Here is a 26282-nt window from a genome sequence, read left to right on the forward strand (position 1 = left end):
GGGTCTGAATATTTCCGTTTTATATTTGTCATTATTAGCTATTGTGTGTAGATTGATGAGGGGGAAAAAATTATTTAATCAATTTTAGAATAAGGCTGTAATGTAACATAAGTCAAAGGGTCTGAATACTTTCTGAATGTAGTGTATATTCATTGGATTTGTAATAGGAGCACATTTTTAAGATAAATATTGATTCAGCAAATCAAATTGTATTTGTCACATGCGCCGAATACAACAGGTGTAGACCTTACAGTGAAATGCTTACTTACAAGCCCTTAAACAACAATGCAGTTTTAAGAAAATCCCTAAAAAAAGTAAGAGATAAGAATAACAAATAATTAAGAGCAGCAGTAAATAACAATAGCGGGGCTATATACAGGGGGTACAGATACAGAGTCAATGTTGAGGTAATTATGAACATGTAGGTAGAGTTATTAAAGTGGCTATGCAGAGATAATAACAGAGAGTAGCAGCAGAGGGGGGGGGGGGGGGGGGGGCGTGCAAATAGTCTGGGTAGCCATTTGATTACCTGTTCAGGAGTCTTATGGCTGTGTGGTAGCAGAAAGAACAGTCTATGACTAGGGTGGCTGGACTCTTTGACAATTTTTAGGGCCTTCCTCTGACACCCCCTGGTATAGAGGTCCTGGTTGGCAGGAAGCTTGGCCCCTGTTATGTACTACCCTCTGTAGTGCCTTGCGGTCGGAGGCCGAGCAGTTGCCATACCAGGCAGTGATGCAACCCGTCAGGATGCTCTCGATGGTGCAGCTGTAAAACTTTTTGAGGATCTGAGGACCCATGCCAAATCTTTTCAGTCTCCTGAGGGGGAATAGGTTTTGTCATGCCCTCTTCACGATTGTCTTGGTGTGCTTGGACCATGTTAGTTTGTTGGTGATGGGGACGCCAAGGAACTTGAAGCTCTCAAACTGATCCATTACAGCCCTGTCGATGAGAATGGGGGCGTGCTCGGTCCTCCTTTTCCTGTAGTCCACAATCATATCCTTTGTCTTGATCACGTTGTGGGAGAGGTTGCTGTCCTTGCGCCACACGGTCAGGTCTCTGACCTCCTCCCTATAGGCTGTCTCATCGATGTCGGTGATCAGGCCTACCACTGTTGTGTCATCAGCAAACTTAATGATGGTGTTGGAGTCGTGCCTCACCATGCGGTCATGAGTGAACAGGGAGTACAGGAGGGGACTAAGCATGCACCCCTGAGGGGCCCCCGTGTTGAGGATCAGCGTGGAGGATGTGTTGTTACCTACCCTTACCACCTGGGGGCGGCCCGTCAGGAAGCCCAGGATCCAGTTGCAGAGGGAGGTGTTTAGTCCCAGGGTCCTTAGCTTATTGATGAGCTTTGAGGGCACTATGGTGTTGAACGCTGAGCTGTAGTCAACGAATAGCATTCTCACATAGGTGTTCCTTTTGTCCAGGTGGGAAATGGTAGTGTGGAGTGCAATAGAGATTGCATCATCTGTGGATCTGTTAGCGTGGTATGCAAATTGAAGTGGGTCTAGGGTTTCTGGGATAACGGTGTTGATGTGAGCCATGACCAGCCTTTCAAAGCACTTCATGGCTACAGACGTGAGTGCTATGGGTCAGTAGTCATTTAGGAAGGTTGCCTTAGTGTTCTTGGGCACAGGGACTATGGTGGTCTGCTTAAAACATGTTGGTTTTACAGACTCGGAAAATCAATTTATAACATTTTTGACATGCGTTTTTCTGGATTTTTTTGTTGTTATTCTGTCTCTCACTGTTCAAATAAACCGACCATTAAAATTATAGACTGATCATTTCTTTGTCAGTGGGCAAACGTACAAAATCAGCAGGGGATTAAATACTTTTTTCCCTCACTGTACATGATGCAAACAAGCATAAAGCAAGCTCAGCCCTGTGAGTTCTATTGTCCGTCAGTTGCTGTCTCTTTGTAGAGGAAACCCCATCGTTTAGTCTAGTCTAAAAATAATTAATATGAACAAGTACAAGGTTCCTGCAGTTTGACAGGGTTTTAATCCTCCCCCGGGCCAGGAGTTTTTCCAGGATTTTTTAAAACTATGATCTGATTAGAGAAACTGGACCCATCATAACCCATATAAAATCTTAACAGTGATTCATCACTGTCTTACCCTATAGGGTCAGGAGTTTTACCTGATTAGGTCACCAGATAAGGAAAAACTCCGGGCCCCCGTTTTTTTGGGGGCCTCATTCAATCTCTGCTGTGATCCCATCCCAACACTGTGTAAGTAGACCTCATGTTTGGATAAATATCATAGTAGACCAGCAACTAACACAATCGTATTATTACACATATACTGTACATCGATGATTTAACTGCTTGCTTAAATGTGTTGTGTTATTGTTTTATGTCTTCCCTGTCAAATCCTGTCCTGCCCTCAGTGGAAGAGTTGAGCTCTTCTCCAACATGCATACAGGATCAGCCTGTCCTGTAATGAAGCCTCTGAACACTTCAACCTCTGAAGTCAAGCCTCTGAACATCTCAACTCATGCCTCATACCCACATTCAATCACTGCTGTGATCCCTTCCCAACACTGTGTAAGTAGCCCTCATTTCCATTCCCCATAATATTTTACTGTAAATGTTTTTATTAAACGTTTTAGGTTAAAATCATTTGTCTTTAACAATTTTTTAAACACGCTTTGTCATCTCCCTTCCTCCTCAACTTTTCAAGTCACCAGCCTCCATTGCATATGTTATGTCACAGTTATGAGAACATTATGTAGGCTATATGAGTGCTGCATTTCGAATAGCACAAACAACCTGTGTTATAACGGTGAAAAGTGAGGAAAACAATTTCCGTTTCAGTCGGGGAGAACTATTTTGCTTTCTTCCCTTTCTTGGTAAACACTCGCTGCTGCAAATCAATGTTGGCCCCTAAATTTGAAAAGGCTGCAATGAAATTATGTGTGTGTGTTTGTGTGTGTGTGTGGGCATGCATCTGTGTCTCTGTATATGTGAGTGAGTGAGTGAGTGAGTGAGTGAGTGAGTGAGTGAGTGAGTGAGTGAGTGAGTGAGTGAGTGAGTGAGTGAGTGAGTGAGTGAGTGAGTGAGTGAGTGAGTGAGTGAGTGAGTGAGTGAGTGAGTGAGTGAGTGAGTGAGTGAGTGAGTGAGTGAGTGAGTGAGTGAGTGAGTGAGTGAGTGAGTGAGTATCTAAACCCCATTCTGTATAGTTCGGGGACACACACGTACAGTCAGAATGGTAGGAGTCACAAAGGCCCAGCAGATTCTCCAGAAGCGGTTTGGTTGGAAGCCAATCATCATTTCAATGTCCTCGCAGAACCTCTGCAGGCCTAGGAAGAGGGGAATAAAGACAGGAGGAGGGAAAAGAGGGAGAGTCAGTCAAATCGACTGCTCAGGTGAGGGGAGTAGAGACACTCTGACACACAAATCCTCCATCCAAAATGGCACCCTATTCCCTATCTGTATACGCCTCTGGTCAAAAGTAATGCACTACGTAGGGAATAGGGTACCATTTGGGACGCACACAGAGAGTGAACCAGATTCACCCAGAGCTCCAGACAAGAGAGCTCCACACTGGCCCCCTACAAGGCACATCCATTCCCAGGGAGAACCCAGGACATTTATTATCCTTCAAAACAATGTGGCTTGACAATTGTCACAATTGTTGTCAGTGTATTGACCAACAAATTGAGTCACAAGCCACACAATCATTTCACTGGAACCACCTCTGCTGATGCTGTGACGATTTGGAGTACAGTATGTTCCATATACTCACAGGTCTACTTCAGACCTGGTAGCGAAAGAAACGCCTGTTTAGGCAAGCTGCTGGCTAGCGGAGTAGAACACTTGAAAAAGAAAAGGAGAGACGCACACTAGGAGCTCAGATGCAATAATTGAATAACCTAATAACCAACGTTTCGACAAACATGCTGTCTTCATCAGGGTATAATGACAAACACTGCGGGTCACTAGTTTAGAAAGTGTCAAAGAACACACACAGGTGTCTGTAATCATGGCCGGGTGTGGCCTGTTAATTCTCAGATATGAGAAGAACATACAAAAACATGAACGGATAGCATGCAATAATAGATACAATTTGGCTACATAGGCCTACAAACAAAATCACAATAATCACAAAAATGGCTTCAGATCAAAGTCTACGTTGAGACTGAAGGGAGAAAGGGTCTTTAAATTAAAGCCTCTCATTTTAACAATACATTGTTGAGGTCACCCCCTCTCCTAGGGAGGGTGACATGTTCGATGCCGATATAATGTAGTGAAGAAATCTAGTAGTTCGCTTCCAAAAAGTGGGCCGCAACTAGGTAAGTCGTGTTTTTGCACCTAATGGTGCTACGATGCTCCGAGATTCGTACTTTTAATTCGTGCTTTGCTTCACCCACATAATTTTTTACCACAGGGACAAGTTATAAGATAAATAACTGCCTTAGAGACACCTTTGATTGGGATCTGTTTCCCTGTTTGGGGGAGTTTGAAGGATCTACATTTGTAAGTGCCATTGCATTGAGCGCAGCCATTACACTTGTAGTTTCCATCCGGTAGAGGCGCAAATAGATGTTGTACAGGGATATTTTGGGGTGGTAAATCAGAGTTTAGCAATTGACCTGATCATTGGTCCATTAGAATGGTAACACAGACATCTAGTGGTCAGAATGAGAAGTGCTCAAGACTCCTGTCGGAGAGGGATAAAGTTGCCCCTAAACACTGATCTAAGGTCTGTTTGGTGTTTTTAATCATAACAGTTAGGAGGAGGATTTAAGGATTAAGCTGAACCTAGATCTGTGCTTAAGGGCAACCTAGGTACCTGGTCTGGAGCCTCTTATAGCCCATTTACACAGACAAAACCTGTCTTTTTTTAAAGTCTTCTTTTATATGTGAAATGGATTGTTGATAAAAACACTGTACATTTTCAACACAAAAAACCCAGATCAAGACCTACTCATTATCTTGTTTTTTCATAGACCATGTAACCAAAAAACAGGTAACAGGTCTGTGAGAATAGAGATGTGTTCATTTGCAGGTAAATACATTAACTTTAATTGTTTAACACCTCCCTCATTTGATTTGAAAACAGCCACCATGATTTAACAACCTAAGCACCACACACTAGAAGTCCTGTTTCATACTGTACTTGTGCTTTCTGTGTTTGTTGTTTAGCCAAGACAATGTTGAATGGCTAAGAGGCTTTTCTGATTCTGACGTTGATAAAGTGAGATAAGAGTAGGATGAATTTGCCCCCCGAGACAATGATCTGAATGCAGTTTTGCATTCTTTTTCGTAATGTTTATAATAATATTAATAATTGTATATGCCATTTAGCAGATGCTTTTATCCAAAGCGACTTAGTCATGAGTGCATCTATTTTTCGTATGGGTGGCCCAGCAGGAATCAAACCCACAGCACTTGGCGTTGCAAGCACCATGCTATACCGACTGAGCCACACAGGACCACAGTTAGGATTAAGCTGATCCTAGCTCTGTGCCGAAGAGCAACTTTTACCGGAGCTATCAGAAGCATATTTAGGTAAATAAAAAACTTTTATTCTACTACTCACCATAGAAGTAGGAGATTCCAATCAGCTCACAGATGGCAATGATTACCAGAGAGTAAGAGGCAGCGTATGTGTCCACCAACTGGAGCATGTACATCCCATTCTGTTAAACACACACGAACAGAAAAATCGTACACACACAGACACACAGACACACACACACACACACACACACAGACACAGACACACACACACACACACACACACACACACACACACACACACACACACACACACACACACAATGTAAACCAGTGATGCATAGCCAGTGTCATCACTGGCTTACATCTGAAATGCCACCCTATTCCCTACGAAATGGCACCCTATTCCCTACATTTTTACCAGGTAAAAAGTAGTGCACTACATAGGGAATAGGGTGCTATTTGGGACGCATCATCAGTAAACTCTTGTCGTGATGTGTGTATTGTCCTATATTTTTATTTTTAATCCCAGCCCCGTCCACGCAGGAGGCCTTTTGGTAGGCCACATTGTAAATAAGAATTTGTTCTTGCCTAGTTAAATGAAGGTTAAATAAATTAAATTAATTAAAAAGTACAATGTGTGTGTGTGTGTGGCTGCACATACAGTGCCTAATGAAAGTCTACAAACCCCTTGCAGTTTTCACCTTCTACTGCCCTAAAATTAAATTAGATGTTTTTTCCAGCTTATTTAGCTACACAACCTGCTCCACATTTTCTATAATTCTCACAATTATAGACAATCTTCACAATTAATTAAAATAAAATAAAAACATGTCTTGATTGAGTATGTCTTCACACCCCCTTGGTGGTATCAGCTTTGGCAGCAATAACAACTGTGAATAATTTTGAATAAGATTGCACCAACTCTTAGGGCAACATATATATAAAAATAAAAAAATCTCAGAATTGCTCAAAGTCAATACATTTGGTTGGGAATCATTGATGGACAGCAATATTCAAACGTGTTGCCAAAGGTGCCTCCACCAAGTATTAACTCTGGGGTGTGAAGACATACGCGATCAATACATCTTTGTTTTATGCGTGCGTGTGCCCGCATACGTGCATGCTAGTTTGTGTGCGTGCGAGCATGTATGTGCATGTGTGTGTAATTCCCGCATGTCTGTGTTTGTGTGTGTGTGTGTGTGTGTGTGTGTGTGTGTGTGTGTTTGTTTGTGTGCGTGGTGCTCTGTACCTCTGTGACCATAGGGAATCCCAGGAAGAAGAAACAGGCACAACAGATGAGTGTGAACAGAGGCTTGTTCTTTCTCAGGTACTGGGGGAACTCATCTGACACCGACGTCACTATGGTCTCAATGGTGGCAAACTGTGACAAAGGAGAAGAGCGAGGCAAGAGAGGAGAGGAGGGAGAGAGGAAAGAGGGAACAGAGGCGAGATAAGAGAAAAGAGGGGAGACAGCAGCAATAGGGAGGACAGGAGAGGAAAGAAAAAAGGGAGAGGGCAGAGGAGAGATAGGGGAAAGAGAAATGTGAGAGAGGGCCGATAAGAGAGGAAAGTCAAGGAAGAGAGGCGAGACAATGGTGGAAGTCAATGACAGTGAGGGAGAGAGAGTCATTACAATCACACAACAGATACAGTATCTATGGACAAAGGGAGCCGAGAGAGGAGAAAGATAGCAGAGATTGAGAAATAACACCTGTTTAAAAGAGACACCAATGAGACAAGAGTGGAGCAGAAGAAAATGACAAGAGGGGCCAAGAGGCCAGAGGACAAGTGCAGAGAAAAGAAAGGATGAATACACAGATCGAGCAAAGAGAGACAGAGAGTGGAGCCCAATGGGACTGAGCTATCTGCCACTTCACCGCTTCTCTACATCCTCATGAGCACCCCCCCCCCCAAAATTCTCATCAATACAGTATCCCCAGCCACTTACCGCCAAGAGCTGACACACACGCACGTACACACACACACCATTGACGTCACTAGAGCCCCGAACGATTTTGTATCAGCCCCAAGTCTTTTGCCCTGCTGGGATGGTGTAAAACAAACTAGGCAACACTGCATTACACACCGCAATGAATACTCCAATCATGAGCCCTGGCCTGGCCTGCCCTGCCTTTTTAGTGCTGCTAAAACCAGCAATTATGTGTACAGTGGCACTTTATGAGGCGGAGTAATGTGGTTTTCCAAAGTAATTTTTGATTCGTCCAAAGAAATTATATTTCGGCGCACTTGGGCGACTGTTCATTCTCTGAGGGAGCGCAAATATGAGAAGGGGAACCGGAGGTAAACTTTGATAGCTTGCTACTACTACAGCACATTTTGTTAGCCCAAGACGATGAGTTATTCAGTTATTGACCTCACAGTAAGCCAGATTCGAGTAACTTAAATTTCAACATGTTAACTCAAAAGCTGCACTGACAGATAACGTCAAGCTACCTAACTAACTAATGTTTGGGACTACCCAGTCTAGCTAGCAGTGCTGCTAACATTAGCTACCTAGCACATTTTATGAGCAGGGTTTTGACAGTAATTGATTACAGTACAGTAGCTATCTGGACACTGAATCCAACAGCTGGAGCTCTGTTCACCACCTGACAAGTATCACTAACTAACAATTACTGTCTAAGCAATTACCGTCCAAATATGCAAAATAATGCTAATAAAGCTAGCTAGCTAACTTAAGGCTAACATGACATTAGCTACTTTTGGTAACGACAACGTCAGCTCAATTAGCTACTGTACCTATATGTTGAAAAAACAAAGCTGGATAGCTGAGTAATTTTTTTCCTCCAATTTATAGAAGATGGACATACGGAATTTCTTCTTCAGAAAGAGGGCGAGAGATGCAGCTCAGCAAACACAGACAGTGTGTGTATTTGCAGGAGTAAGTTAATTTATTTTGTGTGTGTGTGAAATTACAATACAATTATTTAGCATCAACTTTAGCAACATAGATGAGTTGGCTGACAACATCATGAAAACAATTCAGATTGTTTAATAGTCACATGTATAGAGGATGCAGGTGTGATTGCAGGGCACAGTGAAAATCTTAGGCTTCGAGCTCCAACATGCAGGACTAGTGAAATAAAATAATAAAAATGGTAATAAAAACAATAGAAATAGCACTATATACAGTTGAAGTCGGAAGTTTACATACAGCTTAGCCAAATACATTTAAACTCAGTTTATCACAATTCCTGACATTTAATCCTAGTAAAAATGCCATGTCTTAGGTCAGTTAGGATCACCATTTTATTTTAAGAATGCTTTTATTTCTTTCATCACATTCCCAGTGGGGCAGAAGTATACATACACTCAATTAGTATTTGGTAGCATTGCCTTTAAATTGTTTAACTTGGGTCAAACGTTACAGGTAGCCTTCCACAAGCTTCCCACAATAAGTTGGGTGAATTTTGGCCCATTCCTCCTGACCGAGCTGGTGTAACTGAGTCAGGATTGTAGGCCTCCTTGCTCTCACACGCTTTTTCAGTTCTGCCCACAAATGTTCGACAGGATTGAGGTCAGGGCTTTGTGATACCCATTCCAATACCTTGACTTTGTTGTCCTTAAGCCATTTTGCCACAACTTTGGAAGTATGCTTGGGGTCATTGTCCATTTGGAAGACCTACTTGCGACCAAGCTTTAACTTCCTGACTGATGTCTTAAGTTGTTGCTTCAATATATCCACATAATTTTCCTGCCTCATGATGCCATCTATTTTGTGAAGTGCACCAGTCCCTCCTGCAGCAAAGCACCCCCACAACATGATGCTGCCACCCCCTGTCACGACAGTGACGGATGGTGGCGCCCCTCCTCGGCCGGGCGGAGCTCGGCGGTCGTCGTCGCCAGCCTACTAGCTACCATCGATCCCTTTTTGTTTCACTTTCTGTTGGTTAGGTCTAGGTAGGCACGCACCTGTTTTGGGTTAGTCATTAGTAGGGGGGGGGGTTATTTAGTTTAGCGTAGGATGTATGTGTTTGTGCGTGATTGTGTTTCTTGTCCGGGTTTTGTGCTATAGGAACGTGTACTGGTTTTTTCCTCTGCCTGTGGTTTGTTTTCATTGTGTACAAAACCGCAGAATAATTTAAGGGCTGCGCCCCTATATTTTTGGCGACCACATCCAGTTGTCTTGAATAAAGAAGTGTGGTCAAGAACTCTCTGTCTCCTGCGCCTGACTCTACCTCTCCTGTTGTTTTTTCGAGCCAGCCCGTGACAGAAATCACGCACCAAAACTTGATGGAGTCAGCAGGAGCTTCAGCGCCAGCCCTGTCCATGGAGGAAACCGTTGACCAACACTCCACCCTGCTCCACCGTCTGGGGAACGCCATGGATCATGTGTTGGCGTGCATGGAGAGCTGGGACCGACGCGCTCTCGGCTCCCTGAACGCGGCAGGTCAACAGCCTGCGCCCCCACCAGCACCCACAGCACCCAGTACCAGTGGGGTGAAACTCGCTCCCCCCAGGGAGTACGATGGGACGGCCGCTGGGTGTAAGGGCTTCTTACTCCAGTTGGAGTTATACCTGGCGACCGTTCGTCCCTCTCCCTCGGGGGAGGAGAGCGTCAGTGTCCTCGTCTCCTGTCTCACGGGTAAGGCCCTGGAATGGGCAAACTCCGTGTGGGACAGTCCGGACTCAGCCAGGGACAACTACCCAGAGTTCACCCGCCGCTCTCCCCTCCGGGGGATGATCGAATACTGCCCAAAAGCGGCTGTTTCACCTGAGGCAGGAGACGAGGAGCGCGCAGGATTTTGCTCTCGAGTTCTGGACCCTGGCCGCGGGAGCAGGGTGGAATGAGAGGGCCCTTATAGATCACTACCGTTGTAGTTTGAGGGAGGACGTCCGCCGGGAATTAGCCTGTCGGGACACGACCAACACACTTGACCAACTGGTGGATCTGTCCATCCGACTGGACAATCTGCTGGCCGCCCGCGGACGTTCGACCCGGGCCCTGCTCATTCCACCCTCCAGCCCTCCTGCTCCCACGCCTATGGAGATAGGGGGGGCAGCAGCCAGGAAGACTGGAGGGGGAGTTCGCTCCTGCACCTCATGTGGTCGCAGAGGGCACACTGTGGACCGGTGCTGGGGAGACTCACCTAGGAGTCCAGAAGGCAGGCAGAGCGCTCCTTTGACACCTCAGGTGAGTCAGCACCAGCCTCACCCAGAGCCCCCTGTCCGTCACATGTATGTGTCAGTGTCTTTTCCTTGTTTCTCCCCTCACTCCCGGTTTAAGGCGCTAGTCGATTCAGGCACGGCGGGGAGTTTTATGGACCGTGGGGTCGCGGCTAAGTTAGGGATTCCCCTGGTCCAGTTGGACCAACCCTTCCCCGTGCACACCCTAGACAGTCGACCACTAGGGTCAGGGCTGGTCAGGGAGGTCACTGTGCCACTGGTCATGGTAATGCGGGGGGGTCATGAGGAGCGGATTAGTCTTTTCCTCATTGATTCCCCAGCGTTTCCAGTGGTTCTAGGGATTCCCTGGCTAGCCACTCACAACCCTAAGATTTCGTGGGGACAGAGGGCTCTTAAGGGGTCGTCAAATGAGTGCTTGGGCAGGTGCATAGGAGTTTCCATCGGTGCGACTACGGTGGAGAGTCCAGACCAAGTCTCCACCGTGCACATTCCCTCAGAGTATGCCGATTTGGCTATCGCCTTGAGTAAAACGAAGGCGACCCAATTACCACCTCATCGACGAGGAGACTGTGAGATAAACCTCCAGGTGGGCGCTGCACTTCCTCGTAGTCACGTTTATCCCCTGTCTCAGGAGGAAACAGCGGCTATGGAAACATACGTCACTGAGTCTTTGAGGCAGGGATACATTCGGCCATCTAACTCACCCGTCTCCTCGAGCTTCTTTTTTGTGAAGAGGAAGGAGGGAGGTCTGCGCCCGTGCATTGACTATAGAGGTCTAAATGCCATCACAGTGGGTTTCAGTTACCCACTACCTCCCATCGCCTCGGCGATGGAGTCATTTCACGGGGCGCGCTTCTTCACGAAAATGGATCTCAGGAGTGCATATAATCTGGTGCGTATCCGAGGAGGGGATGAGTGGAAAACTGCATTTAGTACCACATCTGGCCATTATGAGAACCTCATCATGCCGTATGGGTTAAAGAATGCTCCCGCAGTCTTCCAATCCTTTGTGGACGAGATTCTCCGGGACCTGCTCGGTCAGGGTGTAGTGGTGTACATCGATGACATTCTGGTCTACTCCGCTACACGCGCCGAGCATGTGTCTCTGGTGCGTAAAGTCCTTGGGCGACTGGTGGAGCATGACCTATACGTCAAGGCTGAGAAATGTGAGTTTTCCAAACCAGCCGTCTCTTTCTTGGGGTATCGCATTTCCTCATCAGGGGTAGTGATGGAATGTGACCGCATCTCAGCCGTGCGTAATTGGCCGACTCCCACCACGGTGAAGGAGGTGCAGCGGTTTTTGGGATTTGCCAATTACTACCGGAGGTTTATCCGGGGCTTTGGGCAGGTGGCGGCTCCCATTACCTCACTGATGAAGGGGGGCCCGGTGCGGCTGCGGTGGTCCGCGGAGGCGGACAGGGCCTTTAGTCGTCTGAAGGTTTTGTTCACCGACGCTCCGGTGCTGGCGCACCCGGACCCCTCTTTGCCCTTCATAGTGGAGGTGGACGCGTCCGAGGCTGGGGTAGGAGCCGTGCTGTCCCAGCGCTCGGGCGCCCCCCCAAGCTCCGCCCCTGCGCCTTCTTCTCTAGGAAGTTGAGTCCGGTGGAGCGTAACTATGATGTGGGGGACAGGGAGCTGTTGGCTGTGGTCAGAGCCCTGAAGGTGTGGAGACATTGGCTTGAGGGGGCGCGTCACCCTTTTCTCATCTGGACTGACCACCGCAATCTGGAGTACATCCGGACGGCGAGGAGACTGAACCCGCGTCAAGCCAGGTGGGCGATGTTCTTTACGAGATTTCGGTTTAACATCTCGTATATCCCAGGTTCCCGGAACACTAAGGCCGACGCACTGTCTCGTCTCCATGACGCCGAAGGAACGGTCCACCGATCCCACGCCCATACTTCCAGCCTCCTGCCTGGTGGCACCGGTGGTCTGGGAGGTGGACGCGGACATCGAGCGGGCGTTACGAACGGAGCCTACTCCTCCGCAGTGTCCAGTGGGTCGTAAGTACGTTCCGCTCGGTGTTCGCGATCGTCTGATTCGGTGGGCTCAAACGCTTCCCTCCTCGGGTCACCCAGGGGTTGAGCGGACAGTGTGTGGTCTTAGTGGGAGATACTGGTGGCCCACCTTGGTGAGGGACATGAGGCACTATGTCTCCTCCTGTTTGGTGTGCGCTCAGAGTAAGGCTCCCAGGCACCTGCCTAGAGGGAAATTACAACCCCTCCCGGTTCCACAACGACCATGGTCCCACCTGGCGGTGGATTTCCTGACCGATCTCCCGCCGTCTCAGGGCAACACTACGATCCTGGTCGTTGTGGACCGGTTCTCTAAGTCCTGCCGTCTGCTTCCGTTACCCGGTCTTCCTACGGCCCTGCAGACCGCGGAAGCCTTATTCACCCACGTCTTCCGGCACTACGGGGTGCCCGAGGATATCGTCTCAGATCGAAGCCCCCAGTTCACGTCCCGAGTGTGGCAGGCGTTTATGGAGCGACTGGGGGTTTCGGTCAGTTTGACCTCGGGGTTTCACCCCGAAAGTAATGGGCAGGTAGAAAGGGTAAACCAGGAGGTGGGCAGGTTTCTGCGGACCTACTGCCAGGACCGGCCAGGGGAGTGGGCAAGGTTCGTGCCATGGGCCGAAATGGCTCAGAACTCTTTGCGCCACTCCTCCACCAACATGTCACCATTCCAATGTGTGTTGGGTTATCAGCCGGTCCTGGGGCCATGGCATCAGAGCCAGACGGAGGCCCCTGCGGTGGAGGAATGGGTTCAGCGCTCAAGGGAGACCTGGGACGCTGTGCAGGAATCCCTGGAACGAGCCAGGGAGCGACAAAAAGCGGGCGCTGACTGGCACCGCAGCGAGGCCCCCGTGTTAACCCCAGGGGAGAGAGTCTGGCTCTCGACCCGGAACCTGCCCCTCCGCCTGCCCTGCCGGAAGCTGGGTCCGCGGTTTGTGGGGCCATTTAAAGTCCTGAGGAGAATAAACGAGGTGTGTTACAGATTACAACTTCCTTCTTATTATTGTATTAACCCCTCGTTTCATGTGTCTCTCCTCAGGCCGGTGGTAGCTGGTCCGCTGCAGGAAAATGAGGTACGGGAGGTCCCTCCACCCCCCCTGGACATCGGGGGGCCCCCGGCGTACACAGTCCGGTCCATCTTGGACTCCAGACGCCGGGCGAGGGGCCTGCAGTACCTCGTGGACTGGGAGGGGTACGGCCCGGAGGAGAGGTGCTGGGTACCGGTGGAGGACATACTGGACCCAGCGCTCATCCGGGAGTTCCACAGCCTCCATCCGGATCGCCCTGCGCCTCACCCTCCGGGGCGTCCTCGAGGCCGGCGTCGGCGCGCTGCGGGAGCCGCACGTCAGGGGGGGAGTACTGTCACGACAGTGACGGATGGTGCCGCCCCTCCTCGGCCGGGCGGAGCTCGGCGGTCGTCGTTGCCGGCCTACTAGCTACCATCGATCCCTTTTTGTTTCACTTTCTGTTGGTTAGGTCTAGGTAGGCACGCACCTGTTTTGGGTTAGTCATTAGTAGGGGGGGGGGGTATTTAGTTTAGCGTAGGATGTATGTGTTTGTGCGTGATTGTGTTTCCTGTCCGGGTTTTGTGCTATAGGAACGTGTACTGTTTTTTTCCTCTGCCTGTGGTTTGTTTTCATTGTGTACACCACCGCAGAATAATTTAACCTGTTGGGGCTAGGGGGCAGTATTTTCACGGCTGGATAAAAAAACGTACCCGATTTAATCTGGTTACTAATCCTACCCAGTAACTAGAATATGCATATACTTATTATATATGGATAGAAAACACCCTAAAGTTTCTAAAACTGTTTGAATGGTGTCTGTGAGTATAACAGAACTCATTTGGCAGGCAAAACCCTGAGACATTTTCTGACAGGAAGTGGATACCTGATGTGTTGAATTACCTTTAAGCCTATGCCATTGAAACACACAGGGGTTGATTAATGTTTTGGCACTTCCTATTGCTTCCACTAGATGTCACCAGCCTTTACAAAGTGTTTTGAGTCTTTTACTGTGAGATCTGACCGAACAAGAGCCATGGAACGGTGATGGCCGATTAGACTCTGGCGCGCGAGTTCATGTTGGGTACCCTCGTTCCAATACGTTATAAAAGAGAATGCATTCGTCCACCTTGAATATTATTCATGTTCTGGTTAAAAAAGGCACTAATGATTTATGCTATACAACGTTTGACATGTTTGAACGAACGTAAATATATTTTTTCCCCTCGTTCATGACGAGAAGTCCGGCTGGCTTAGATCATGTGCTAACAACACGGATCTTTTTGGATATAAATGATGAGCTTTTTTGAACAAAACTACATTCGTTATGGACCTGGGATTCCTGGAAGTGACATCTGATGAAGAGAATCAAAGGTAATGGATTATTTACATAGTATTTTCGATTTTAGATCTCTCCAACATGGCCGTTTGTCTGTATAGCAAAGCATATTTCTCTGGGCGCAGTGCTCAGATTATTGCAAAGTGTGATTTCCCAGTAAGGTTATTTTTAAATCTGGCAAGTTGATTGCGTTCAAGAGATGTAAATCTATAATTCTTTAAATGACAATATAATATTTTACCAATGTTTTCTAATTTTAATTATTTAATTTGTGGTGCTGACTTGACTGCCGGTTATTGGAGGGAAACGATTTCCTCAACATCAATGCCATAGTAAAACGCTGTTTTTGGATATAAATATGAACTTGATAGAACTAAAAATGCATGCATTGTCTAACATAATGTCCTAGGAGTGTCATCTGATGGAGATTGTAAAAGGTTAGTGCATCATTTTAGCTGGTTTTATGGTTTTGGTGACCCTGTCTTTGAATTGACAAAACATTACACACAGCTATTGTCAATGTACTCTCCTAACATAATCTAACTTTATGCTTTCGCCGTAAAACCTTTTTGAAATCGGACAACGTGGTTAGATTAAGGAGATGTTTATCTTTCAAAGGGTGTAAGATAGTTGTATGTTTGAAAAATTTGAATTTTGACATTTATTTGCTTTCAAATTTGCCGCTCTTGAAATGCACCTGCTGTTGATAGGGTGCACCACGGGTGGCACGCTAGCGTCCCACATAGCCCCAAGAAGTTAAGGGCTGCGCCCCTATATTTTTGGCGACCACATCCAGTTGTCTTGAATAAAGAAGTGTGGTTAAGAACTCTCTGTCTCCTGCGCCTGACTCTACCTCTCCTGTTGTTTTTTCGAGCCAGCCCGTGACACCCCCGTGCTTCACGGTTGGGATGGTGTTCTTCAGCTTGCAAGCCTCCGCCTTTTTCCTTCAAACATAATGATGGTCATTATTGCCAAACAGTTCTATTTTTGTTTCATCAGACCAGAGGACATTTCTCCAAAAAGTACTATCTTTGTCCACATGTGCAGTTGCAAAATGGTGTTCTACAGATGGTGCTCCTGTAGAACACTGTGATGGCCCTCGGGGACAGGCTGAATTTCTTGTTGTGTCTTCTTCACTACGGTGTGTCTGAGATGTGTACGCCAAGGAATTTGAAGTTATTTACCGTCTCCACGGCGGCCCCATTGATGAGGATGGGGGCGTGTCCAGCCTGCTTCCTCCTAAGTCCACAATGCGCCCCTTTGTTTTGCTAACGTTGAGGGAGAGGTTGTTTACCTCCTCCCTGTAGGTTGTCTCGTTGTTATTGGTGATCAGGCCTACTACAGTCATGTCTTCAGTGAACATGATGATGGAGTTGGAACTGTGTGAGGCCACACAGTCATGGGTATACAGAGAATGCAGGAGGGGACAAAGGACGCACCCTTGTGGCGCCCCCGGGTTGAGGATCAGTGTCGAGGAGGTAATGATGCCTACCTTCACCAACTGGGGGCGGCCCATTGTGCTTGAATCTTGAGAAAAATATGTTTAGCTTGGCTTGTAGGGTGGCGTCGGTGACCGTGATGTGGCTGGCTTTCTTTTTGTAATCCATGATCGTTAGGAGCCTTTGCCACATACGCCTTGTGTCCGACCCGCTGAATTGCTCCTACACTTTGTCTCTATACTTGTTTTTCGCCATCTTGATCGATCTGTGTAAGTCATATTTGTACTGTCTAACCAAATTATTGTCCCCGGTCACCTTGCCCTGTTCATAAGCAGCATCTCTCTCTTTCAGTTTTCCTACAAGGCTGCTATCAAGCCACGGTTTTTGATTCGGTTAAGTTTTGAAAGATACTATTGGTATCACATCATTGTGACTCGTTTCAGGAAACTAGGTGTATGTCGCATGTCACTACTTTACAGGAAAGCCATTTGATCGTAAACTTTTTTTATTTGAATCAAAATGCATTTTTGGGAAGAAATGCCTTCTGGAACATGTGAACTTTCATGTGCCTTAATAACAAACTTGTGTGCCATCTGTAAATATGAATAAAATTGTTAAATTACGAGCCTAGTTGGTTTTGCCATGGAAAAAGTCAGCAACCTTCCCGCTAGTCATGATTGGCTGAGATAATGAGTGGGCTGGACATGCCAAGAGATGAGTTTGGATTGGTCTGCCATGTAGCGCGCTTCTTTCTATAATATAAGCTGGTCAGTATGTGTAGATAATCCTTTCTAACGCAGCTTTTTTGAAAGATATGACATAGTAGAACTGCATAAGTGTTGCTCTCCACTTTCTGGAGGACCGAGTTTTGAAATCAGTGGAATTACAGTATGATAGCTAAAGAGAAAATTCTGCCGTTTGATTGCAAAAATACATCTTCAAACTAAGGGCAACCATGGCATCTGTGACAGAGAGGGAGAAGCGTCCATCCATGTATACGGGTAAGAGAGTCTAGCTAGCTACATTTTCAGATAATACACTTTTCTAATTTTGTCAGAAAGTCGTTTTCATTTCAAGTTCAAGTGTACTGTTAGCTAGCTAGCTAAAGTTATGTGTATGAGCTGTGTAGTAATATTATTTGTATCTCAGAGCCAGATTAATGCAGAGTAGTAACATTATGAGTTGGGATTATGGTTCATTGTTTAGCTAGCTAGCTGCATGTCTAAACAATAGACTTCACTATGAAAGTAACAATTTCAATAGAATGTTTATGATGTGACTATTGACGATTGTGACTAAACTGAATAAAAAGAAGAAGAAACTACAATATGAAACAAAGATAAATGACAAAGAATGATAGTAAAAAGGATTTGGAACACCTTAAATGAGATTTTGGGCAAAAAGGCAAACTCCGCCCCATCATTCATTGAATCAGATGGCTCATTCCTCACAAAACTCACTGATATTGCCAACTACTTTAATGATTTTTTTCATTGGCAAGATTAGCAAATTTAGGCATGATATGCCAGCAACAAACGCTGACACTACACATCCAAGTATATCTGACCAAATTATGAAAGACAATAATTTTTATTTTCAATTCCATAAAGTAAGTGTGGAAGAGGTGAAAATTATTGTTGTCTATCAACAATGATTAGGGGTGCTGTTTTGTTAGACTTCATTGTGGATTTAACATTATCAATCATAGTCTGCTGCTGGAAAAACATATGTGATATGGCTTTACACCCCATGCTATATTGGGGATAAATAGTTACCGGTCTAACGGAACACAGAGGGTGTTCTTTAATGGAAGCCTCAAACAAAATCCAGGTAGAATCAGGCCCCTTAGTTTTTCAATCTTTACTAACGACATGCCACTGGCTTTGAGTAAAGCCAGTGTCTATGTATGCGGATGACTCAATACTATACACGTCAACTACCACAGTGACTGAAATGACAGCAACACTTAACAAAGAGCTGCAGTTAGTTTCAGAATGGGTGGCAAGGAATAAGTTAGTCCTAAATATTTCAAAAACTAAAAGCACTGTATTTAGGACAAATCATTCACTAAACCCTAAACCTCAACTAAATCTTGTAATGAATAATGTGGTAATTGAGCAAGTTGAGGAGACTAAACTGCTTTGAGTAACCCTGGATTGTAAACTGTCATGGTCAAAACATATTGATACAATAGTAGCTAGGATGGGGAGAAGTCTGTCCATAATAAAGCTCTACTCTGCATTCTTAACAGCACTATCAACAAGGCAGGTCCTACAGGCCTTAGCTTTGTCACACCTGGACTACTGTTCAATCGTGTGGTCAGGTACCACAAAGAGGGACTTAGGAAAATTGCAATTGGCTCAGAACAGGGCAGCACAGCTGGCCCTTGGATGTACACAGAGAGCTAACATTAATAATATGTATTTCAATCACTCTTGGCTCAAAGTGAAGGAGAGATTGACTTCATCACTACTTGTATTTGGGAATGCACCAAACTGTCTGTTTGAACTACTGGCACACAGCTCGTACAACCATGCATACCCCAAAAGACATGCCACCAGAGGTCTCTTCACAGTCCCCAAGTCCAGAACAGACTATGGGAGGCGCACAGTACTACATAGAGCCATGACTACATGGAACTGTGTTCCACATCAAGTAACTCATGCAAGCAGTAAAATTAGATTTAAAAAACAGATCAAAATACACCTTATGGAACAGCGGGGACACATGCATACAAACACACAATAACATACGCACTATACACACACGTACACATGGATTTTCTATTGTAGATATGTGGTAGTAGAGTAGGGGCCTGAGGGCACACACTTAATATGTTGTGAAATCTGTTGTGAATGCATTGTAATGTTTTTAAAATGTATAACTGCCTTAATTTTGCTGGACCCCAGGAAGAGTAGCTGCTGCCTTGGCAGCAGCTAATGAGAATCCATAATAAATACAAATACTCCTCTGCAGCTCCACGGAGGCCAAACAGCTTATTTCCATGAACCCCTATGAGCTTTTCAGTGGCAGAGGAGTGCTGTGTAAAGAAAAATCACCACAATCACACACAAAGTGAAACCACATGTGCCACTGATCCCTCCAAATAGAGCGTTCACACCCCGCAGAGGCAGTTGTTGATGAGGGCAGAAGTGGATCCCCTTCTCCCTTCTCTTCTTCTTCCCCACCTCTTTCTTGCTCTATTCATCTCTCAGCTCCCCCTCTTGCATCTTTCTTCTCTCGCTCCCCTTTCCCGCTCCCCTCTCTTTTTCTTCCGTCTCCACTCATCCTCTCTCTGTATTCCCCTCTCCACTGGTACTCTTGTTCTCTCTCTATTTCCCTCTTCCATTCTCTCTCTCTCTCTCTCAAAACAGTCAAATAGGGCTACATATAGTTGAAGTCAGAAGTTAACATACACCTTAGCCAAATACATTTAAACTCAGTTTTTCACAATTCCTGACATTTAATCCAAGTAAAAATTCCCTGTCTTCGGTCAGTTAGGATCACCACTTTATTTTAAGAATGTGAAATGTCAGAATAATAGTAGAGAGAATGATTTATTTCAGCTTTTATTTCTTTCATCATATTCCCAGTGGGTCAGACGTATACATACACTCAATTAGTATTTGGTAGTGTTGCCTTTAAATTGTTTAACTTGGGTCAAACGTTTCAGGTAGCCTCCCACAAGCTTCCCACAATAAGTTGGGTGAATTTTGACCCATTCCTCCTGACAGAGCTGGTGTAACTGAGTCAGGATTGTAGGCCTCCTTGCTCGCACATGCTTTTTCAGTTCTGCCCACACATTTTCTATGGGATTGAGGTCAGGGCGTTGTGATGGCCACTCCAATACCTTGACTTTGTTGTCCTTAAGCCATTTTGCCACAACTTTGGAAGTATGCTTGGGGTCATTGTCCATTTGGAAGACCCATTTGCGACCAAGCTTTAACTTCCTGACTGATGTCTTGAGATGTTGCTTCAATATATCCACATAATTTTCCATCTTCATGATTCCATCTATTTTGTGAAGTGCACCAGTCCCTCTTGCAGCAAAGCACCCCCACAACATGATGCTGCCACCCCCGTGCTTCACGGTTGGGATGGTGTTCTTCGGCTTGCAAGCCTTCCCCTTTTTCCTCCAAACATAACAATGGTCATTATGGCCAACAGTTCTATTTTTGTTTCATCAGACCAGGGGACAAAAACTACGATCTTTGTACCCATGTGCAGTTGCAAACTGTAGTCTGGCTTTTTTATGGCGGTTTTGGAGCAGTGGCTTCTTCCTTGCTGAGCGGCCTTTCAGGTTATGTTGATATAGAACTCGTTTTACTGTGGATATATATATACTTTTGTACCTGTTTCCTCCAGCATCTTCACAATGTCCTTTGCTGTTGATCTGGGATTGATTTGCACTTTTCGCACCAAAGTACGTTCATCTCTAGAAGACAGAACGCGTCTCCTTCCTGAGCGGTATGACGGCTGCGTGGTTCCATGGTGTTTATACTTGAGTACTATTGTTTGTACAGATGAATGTAGTACCTTCAGGCATTTGGAAATTGCTCCCAAGGATGAACCAGACTTGTGGAGGTCTACATTTTTTTCTGAGGTCTTGGCTGATTTCTTTTGATTTTCCCATGATGTCAAGCAAAGAGGCACTGAGTTTGAAGGTAGGCCTTGACATACATCTACAGGTACACCTCCAATTGACTCAAATTATGTCAATTAGTCTATCAGAAGCTTCTAAAGCCATGACATCATTTTCTGAAATTTTCCAACCTGTTTAAAGACACAGTCAACTTAGTGTATGTAAACTTCTGACCCACTGGAATTGTGATACAGTGAATTATAAATTAAATAATCTGTCTGTAAACAATTGTTGGAAAAATTATTTGTGTCATGCACAAAGTAGATGTCCTAACTGACTTGCCAAAACTATAGTTTGTTAACAAGAAATTTGTGGAGTGCTTGAGAAACGAGTTTTAATGACTCCAACATAAGTGTGTGTAAACTTCCGACTTCAACTGTATGTGCCCCCTGTTCCCCATTGTCCTTGTTGATTATTGTTCCATGTCCTGTGCTCTGTTGTATCAGCTTTTGTGTTACCGTGTTAGTGTGCACTTGTTTTTACGGGTCTCGTCCCGTGTATTTATTAGAGGTTTACACCTCGCTCTTTGTTTGGTTTACAGCCCTGTGTTATATATATATACACGTGTTTGTTTTGGGCTTCGTCCCCATCATGTTCATGACGTACTCTATTTTGGGTAGAGAAATTAAACCCCCTATTCGTATCCCTGAGCCTGCTTCCTATCATTATACAATGTGACAGAATAATCAACCTATCTAATGGAGACAGAAATTTGTGGAGTGGTTGAAAAACGAGTTTTAATGACTCCAACCTAAGTGTATGTAAACTTCCGACTTCAACTGTATATACAAATAATTATGGATTGGCATTTAAATATAGCACATATGTAAATTGTTTGTCACCAGTTCACAGCAAGTTTCACACTACAGAGCAGTTACGTCACCTCCTCCACTACCCATAACCAAAATGTATGAAACATGGAATCCCCTACCTAGGCAGTCCTCTACCTTGCTCTGTTTGCCCCAACCTAAATAAGTTTGGCTTCTATTGGTTTCAATTGACAATATTGGTGCCAGAGGGCCTGATGTTGCTTCGTGGCCTGCGTGGAAATCAAACTTGGGAGAAGACTGGCAAACACAACAACACACACAAGGCCCTATAAAATCAACGATGCGGAGAACGCGGACGGAATCACGTACTCCAGACATTGAAACGGAATTCAACAATATAAAAAAACTATTTGAACTTAGGAGGAAATCAACTAAATGTATTGAAGTTATTTGAGAATTATTTCATTTACCCAAGATTATCATAAGACATGAACAAAATGCATCAGTGATTCGTATTTCCCTTAAACTTTCTGAAGAGGCAACGCTGGAATGCCCCTGTCTGTGTGTGCGTTTATCTAACACTTTGCGTAGCCATTAGCGATGATGCTAATAATGATAACCGTCTTCTGGGTAGATGGAAAGGCTTTCCCAAAAACCTTCTCAATTAAATGTGAACTACAAAGTAGCCTATGCCTACCTGGCAGAGTGATATCATGACTATTTGTATCAATCCAGTGGTGATTTGTTTAGCAAACTCTGCAATCATGTGTGCTACAGAAACACTGCTAACCAAACAAGGCTCTAGCTTTGCACACATGTATCTACACCCTAAAATAAAAAATTCTCAGAGTTATTCCAGCCCTAAAAAGTGGTTGCCTGATGTGGTTTAAGCACTCTTGTGGATAAATTTTTTGGAATTTTGTTGTTTGTCTATGAATGATTTTGAGAGCGAAAACCTGACAAAACAGGGGAAAAACTGAAACCTTCACAAACAAAACAGAGAAAATGTCATTTGGGGGTAAAAAATAAACAGAATTAGACAAAAAAAATACAACAGATTTTATAGAGCCCTACAAACACACACAGTGAGGCTTGGTTACCATGGTATCCAGGCCGAGGGTCAGCAGCATGAGGAAGAAGATGATGGCCCAGAACGGAGAGAGTGGGAGTCTGGTCAGAGCCTCTGGGTACACCACAAACGCTATGCCTGGACCTGAGAGTGTTAATTCAGATTGATAACCATAGACAAAAGTGCCAATAAATACTGAACAAAAGCAACTATCTACTCTGACTTGGGTTGTGTGCATATCGAAACAGTACTATTACACTTCAGAATTGGCCAAGCCACTCTCTATCTCTGTAGATATCTGTCTATCTGTCTATGGTCATACACTATCTGATCCTACCAGACCTAGGTTTCAAATCATTTCAAATACTTTGTGTATTTTGACTTTTCAAGCATTTGAACCCAGGTCTGCATGCTTCATGATCCCTATATGAATGTGTCATTTACCTTCATCTGCCACCTTCTCAATGGGCACCTTCAGTTCATGGGCCATGAATCCAATGACGGAGAAGATGACGAACCCAGCGAATATACTGGTGGCACTGTTAACTATGCACACTATGATGGTGTCCCTAAACAAGAGAAGAGAGAGACAAGAAAGGGATGGAAATGTTACAGGGCTGTAACCCTTACAGTATTGGAGAACGTTTTCTATATGTTGGTAATTGTTATAATGTGTCAAAATGTCAAAACATTATAATAACATAACCCTAGGATGTTCTAAGTGTTTTACAGGAGTTAGTAGCTGGTTTTGTTAAAGTAATGTCTTCTTTTACATATCTATCGACCATCGTCATGTGTGATATTGAATAAATGTATGAACAAATAAATGAATTATCTTCTGTGCAGTCTTATCCAAATGCATAACATTTGTGGAGTGGTTCAACAGTTCCCTCTAGTGAGAAACTATGGCCTCATACCAAGGGAGAGAGTATACTGTGCCAGTCTCTGCTAGTAGCAGTGTTACTTCTAGTTTATATGTTGTGATATTGTCACGGTACTCAGTATCACAACACTCAAAGTATCATGACAAGAAAAAAAACATGAAGCAGACAGATTTTCATGATGACAATCGTCTGTTGGAAATAAACAAACAGCTAGCAACACCTAGCCCACCTCAGGATTCCCCCTTTTCCAGCCATTATTTCCTTGTTTTTGTGAGGTGTAAATTCACCTGTCACAAAATTGTTGCTGGATAGATTAATTTAAAAAGAAAATCAATGTACACTACCGTTCAAAAGTTTGGGGTCACTTAGAAATGTCCTTGTTTTTGAAAGAAAAGCTATTTTTTTGTCCAATAAAATAATTTTTCAATTGATCAGAAATACATAATGTTGTAAATGACATTTTAACTGGAAACGGCAGATTTTTTATGGAATATCTACATAGGCGTACAGAGGCCCATTATCAGCAACCATCACTCCTGTGGTCCAATGGCACGTTGTGTTAGCTAATCCAAGTTTATAATTTTAAAAGGCTAATTGATCATTAGAAAACCCTTTTGCAATTATGTTAGCACAGCTGGAAAATGTTGTTCTAATTAACGAAGCAATAAAACGTGCCTTCTTTAGACTAGTTGAGTATCTGGAGCATCAGTATTTGTGGGTTCGATTACAGGCTCAAAATGGCCAGAAACAAAGACCTTTCTTCTGAAACTCGTCAGTCTATTCTTGTTCTGAGAAATTAACAACTCTTTATTAAGAAATCCTCTACATGAAATTTCAGCCAGCCAGACCGACCAGCCAGCCCGAGTCACCTGCATGCCCGACCCCCACCAGTCTAGTCAATAACTCAACTCTCTCCCAACACAAGTTCCTTCCCAGTTCCCACCTTACATTTTTTTAGTTCCCAAGGGAAAGTTTTGGAAACATAAAAAACCCACACACACACAAAAAAACACATCCACCTCAAATATAAATGAACACACAGAAACAGCAAATCCTCCATATAATTCATTTCATAGGCCTAATAGTACTGTAGAGCTCTTTTAACTTGCACACAATATAGCTGGGTTGCCCCGTCCTGTCCCTAGGGGTCCACCACACTGCAGCTCCCCAACCCAACACACCCCACTCAGCTTTAGGATCTTATGGCGCCGGAGGAGAAGGCTGCCATTTTACTGGCTCCTAACCAACTTTGCTATTTAGTTTTTTTGCATTTTTCATAGCTAATTTTGTACATAACGTTGCTGCTACCATCTCTTATGACCGAAAATAGCTTCTGGACACCAGAACAGCAATTACACACCTCGAACTGGACAAAGATTTTTTCTTTAATGAGTACGACGCGAAGGATATACTGCTTCCCGGAGACTAGGCCCTCGTCCCCGTCATTCGTGTGAAGAAAAGACGGAAATACAAGGGGCGGAGGTATGGGTGCCTTGTGAGAATTTGTCGGAGAGTGAGTAAACCACCACTATCCTCGGTATTATTGGCCAACGTGCAATCATTGGAAAACAAACTGGACGATCTACGATTAAGAATCTCCTACCAACGGGACCTTAGAAATGGTAATATCTTATGTTTCACCAAGACTTGGCTGAAAGGCGACACAGATTATAAAGAGTTGGCTGGCTTCTCCATTTTTTCGGCAGGACAGAGCAGCTACGTCTGGTAAGACGAGGGGCGGGGGTGTGTGTCTATTTGTCAATAACTGCTGGTGCGAGATGTCTAATATTAAATAAGTCTCGAGGTATTGCTCACCTGAGGTAGAATACCTCATGATAGCTGTAGACCACACTATCTAAAAAGAGAGTATACCTATATTATTCGTAGCCGTCTATTTACCACCACAAACCGATGCTGGCACTAAGACCGCACTCAACAAGCTGTATAAGGCCATAAGCAAACAAGAAAATGCTCATTCAGAAGCCGCGCTCCTAGTGGCCGGAGACTTTAATGCAGGCAAACTTAAATCCATTTTACTTCTATTCTACCAGCATGTCACATGTGCAACCAGAGAAAAAAACTCTAGACCACCTTTACTCCACACACAGAGACGCATACAAAGCTCAATACACTCAATACAGAAGTGGTCAGATGACGCGGATGCTATGCTACAGGACTGTTTTGCTAGCACAGACTAGAATATGTTCCGGCATTCATCCAATGGCATTGAGGAGTATACCACCTCAGTCACTGGCTTCATCAATAAGTGCATCGACAACGTCGTCCCCACAGTGAGTATGTACATTTCCCAACCAGAAGCAATGGTTTACAGGCAACATCCGCACAGAGCTAAAGGCTAGAGCTTCCGCTTTCAAGGAGCGGGACACTAATCTGGATGCTTATAAAAAAATCCCGCTATGCCCTCAGACGAACCATCAAACAGGCAAAGCTTCAATTCAGGACTAAGATTGAATCCTACTACACCGGCTCTGACACTAGTCGGAT

General features: G+C 44.8%; 1 protein-coding gene across 2 annotated transcripts in view; it reads right to left on the reverse strand.

The window, feature by feature from the left end:
* The window catches only part of LOC106587063 (sodium- and chloride-dependent glycine transporter 2-like), a 58867-nt gene that overhangs the window by 16672 nt on the left and 15913 nt on the right, over positions 1-26282 (reverse strand). For both annotated transcript variants that reach the window (XM_014174952.3, XM_045708893.2), the window contains exons 10-14: positions 23338-23462; positions 22925-23037; positions 6717-6848; positions 5547-5646; positions 3203-3303 (exon numbers count right to left, since the gene is read on the reverse strand). In XM_014174952.3, coding sequence (XP_014030427.1) covers positions 3203-3303; positions 5547-5646; positions 6717-6848; positions 22925-23037; positions 23338-23462 — 571 coding nt within the window. The remainder of the gene's footprint in view (positions 1-3202; positions 3304-5546; positions 5647-6716; positions 6849-22924; positions 23038-23337; positions 23463-26282) is intronic.

This window comes from Salmo salar, chromosome 26, assembly GCF_965601325.2.
Source record: "Salmo salar chromosome 26, fSalSal1, whole genome shotgun sequence".
Classification (NCBI taxonomy): Eukaryota; Metazoa; Chordata; class Actinopteri; order Salmoniformes; family Salmonidae; genus Salmo; species Salmo salar.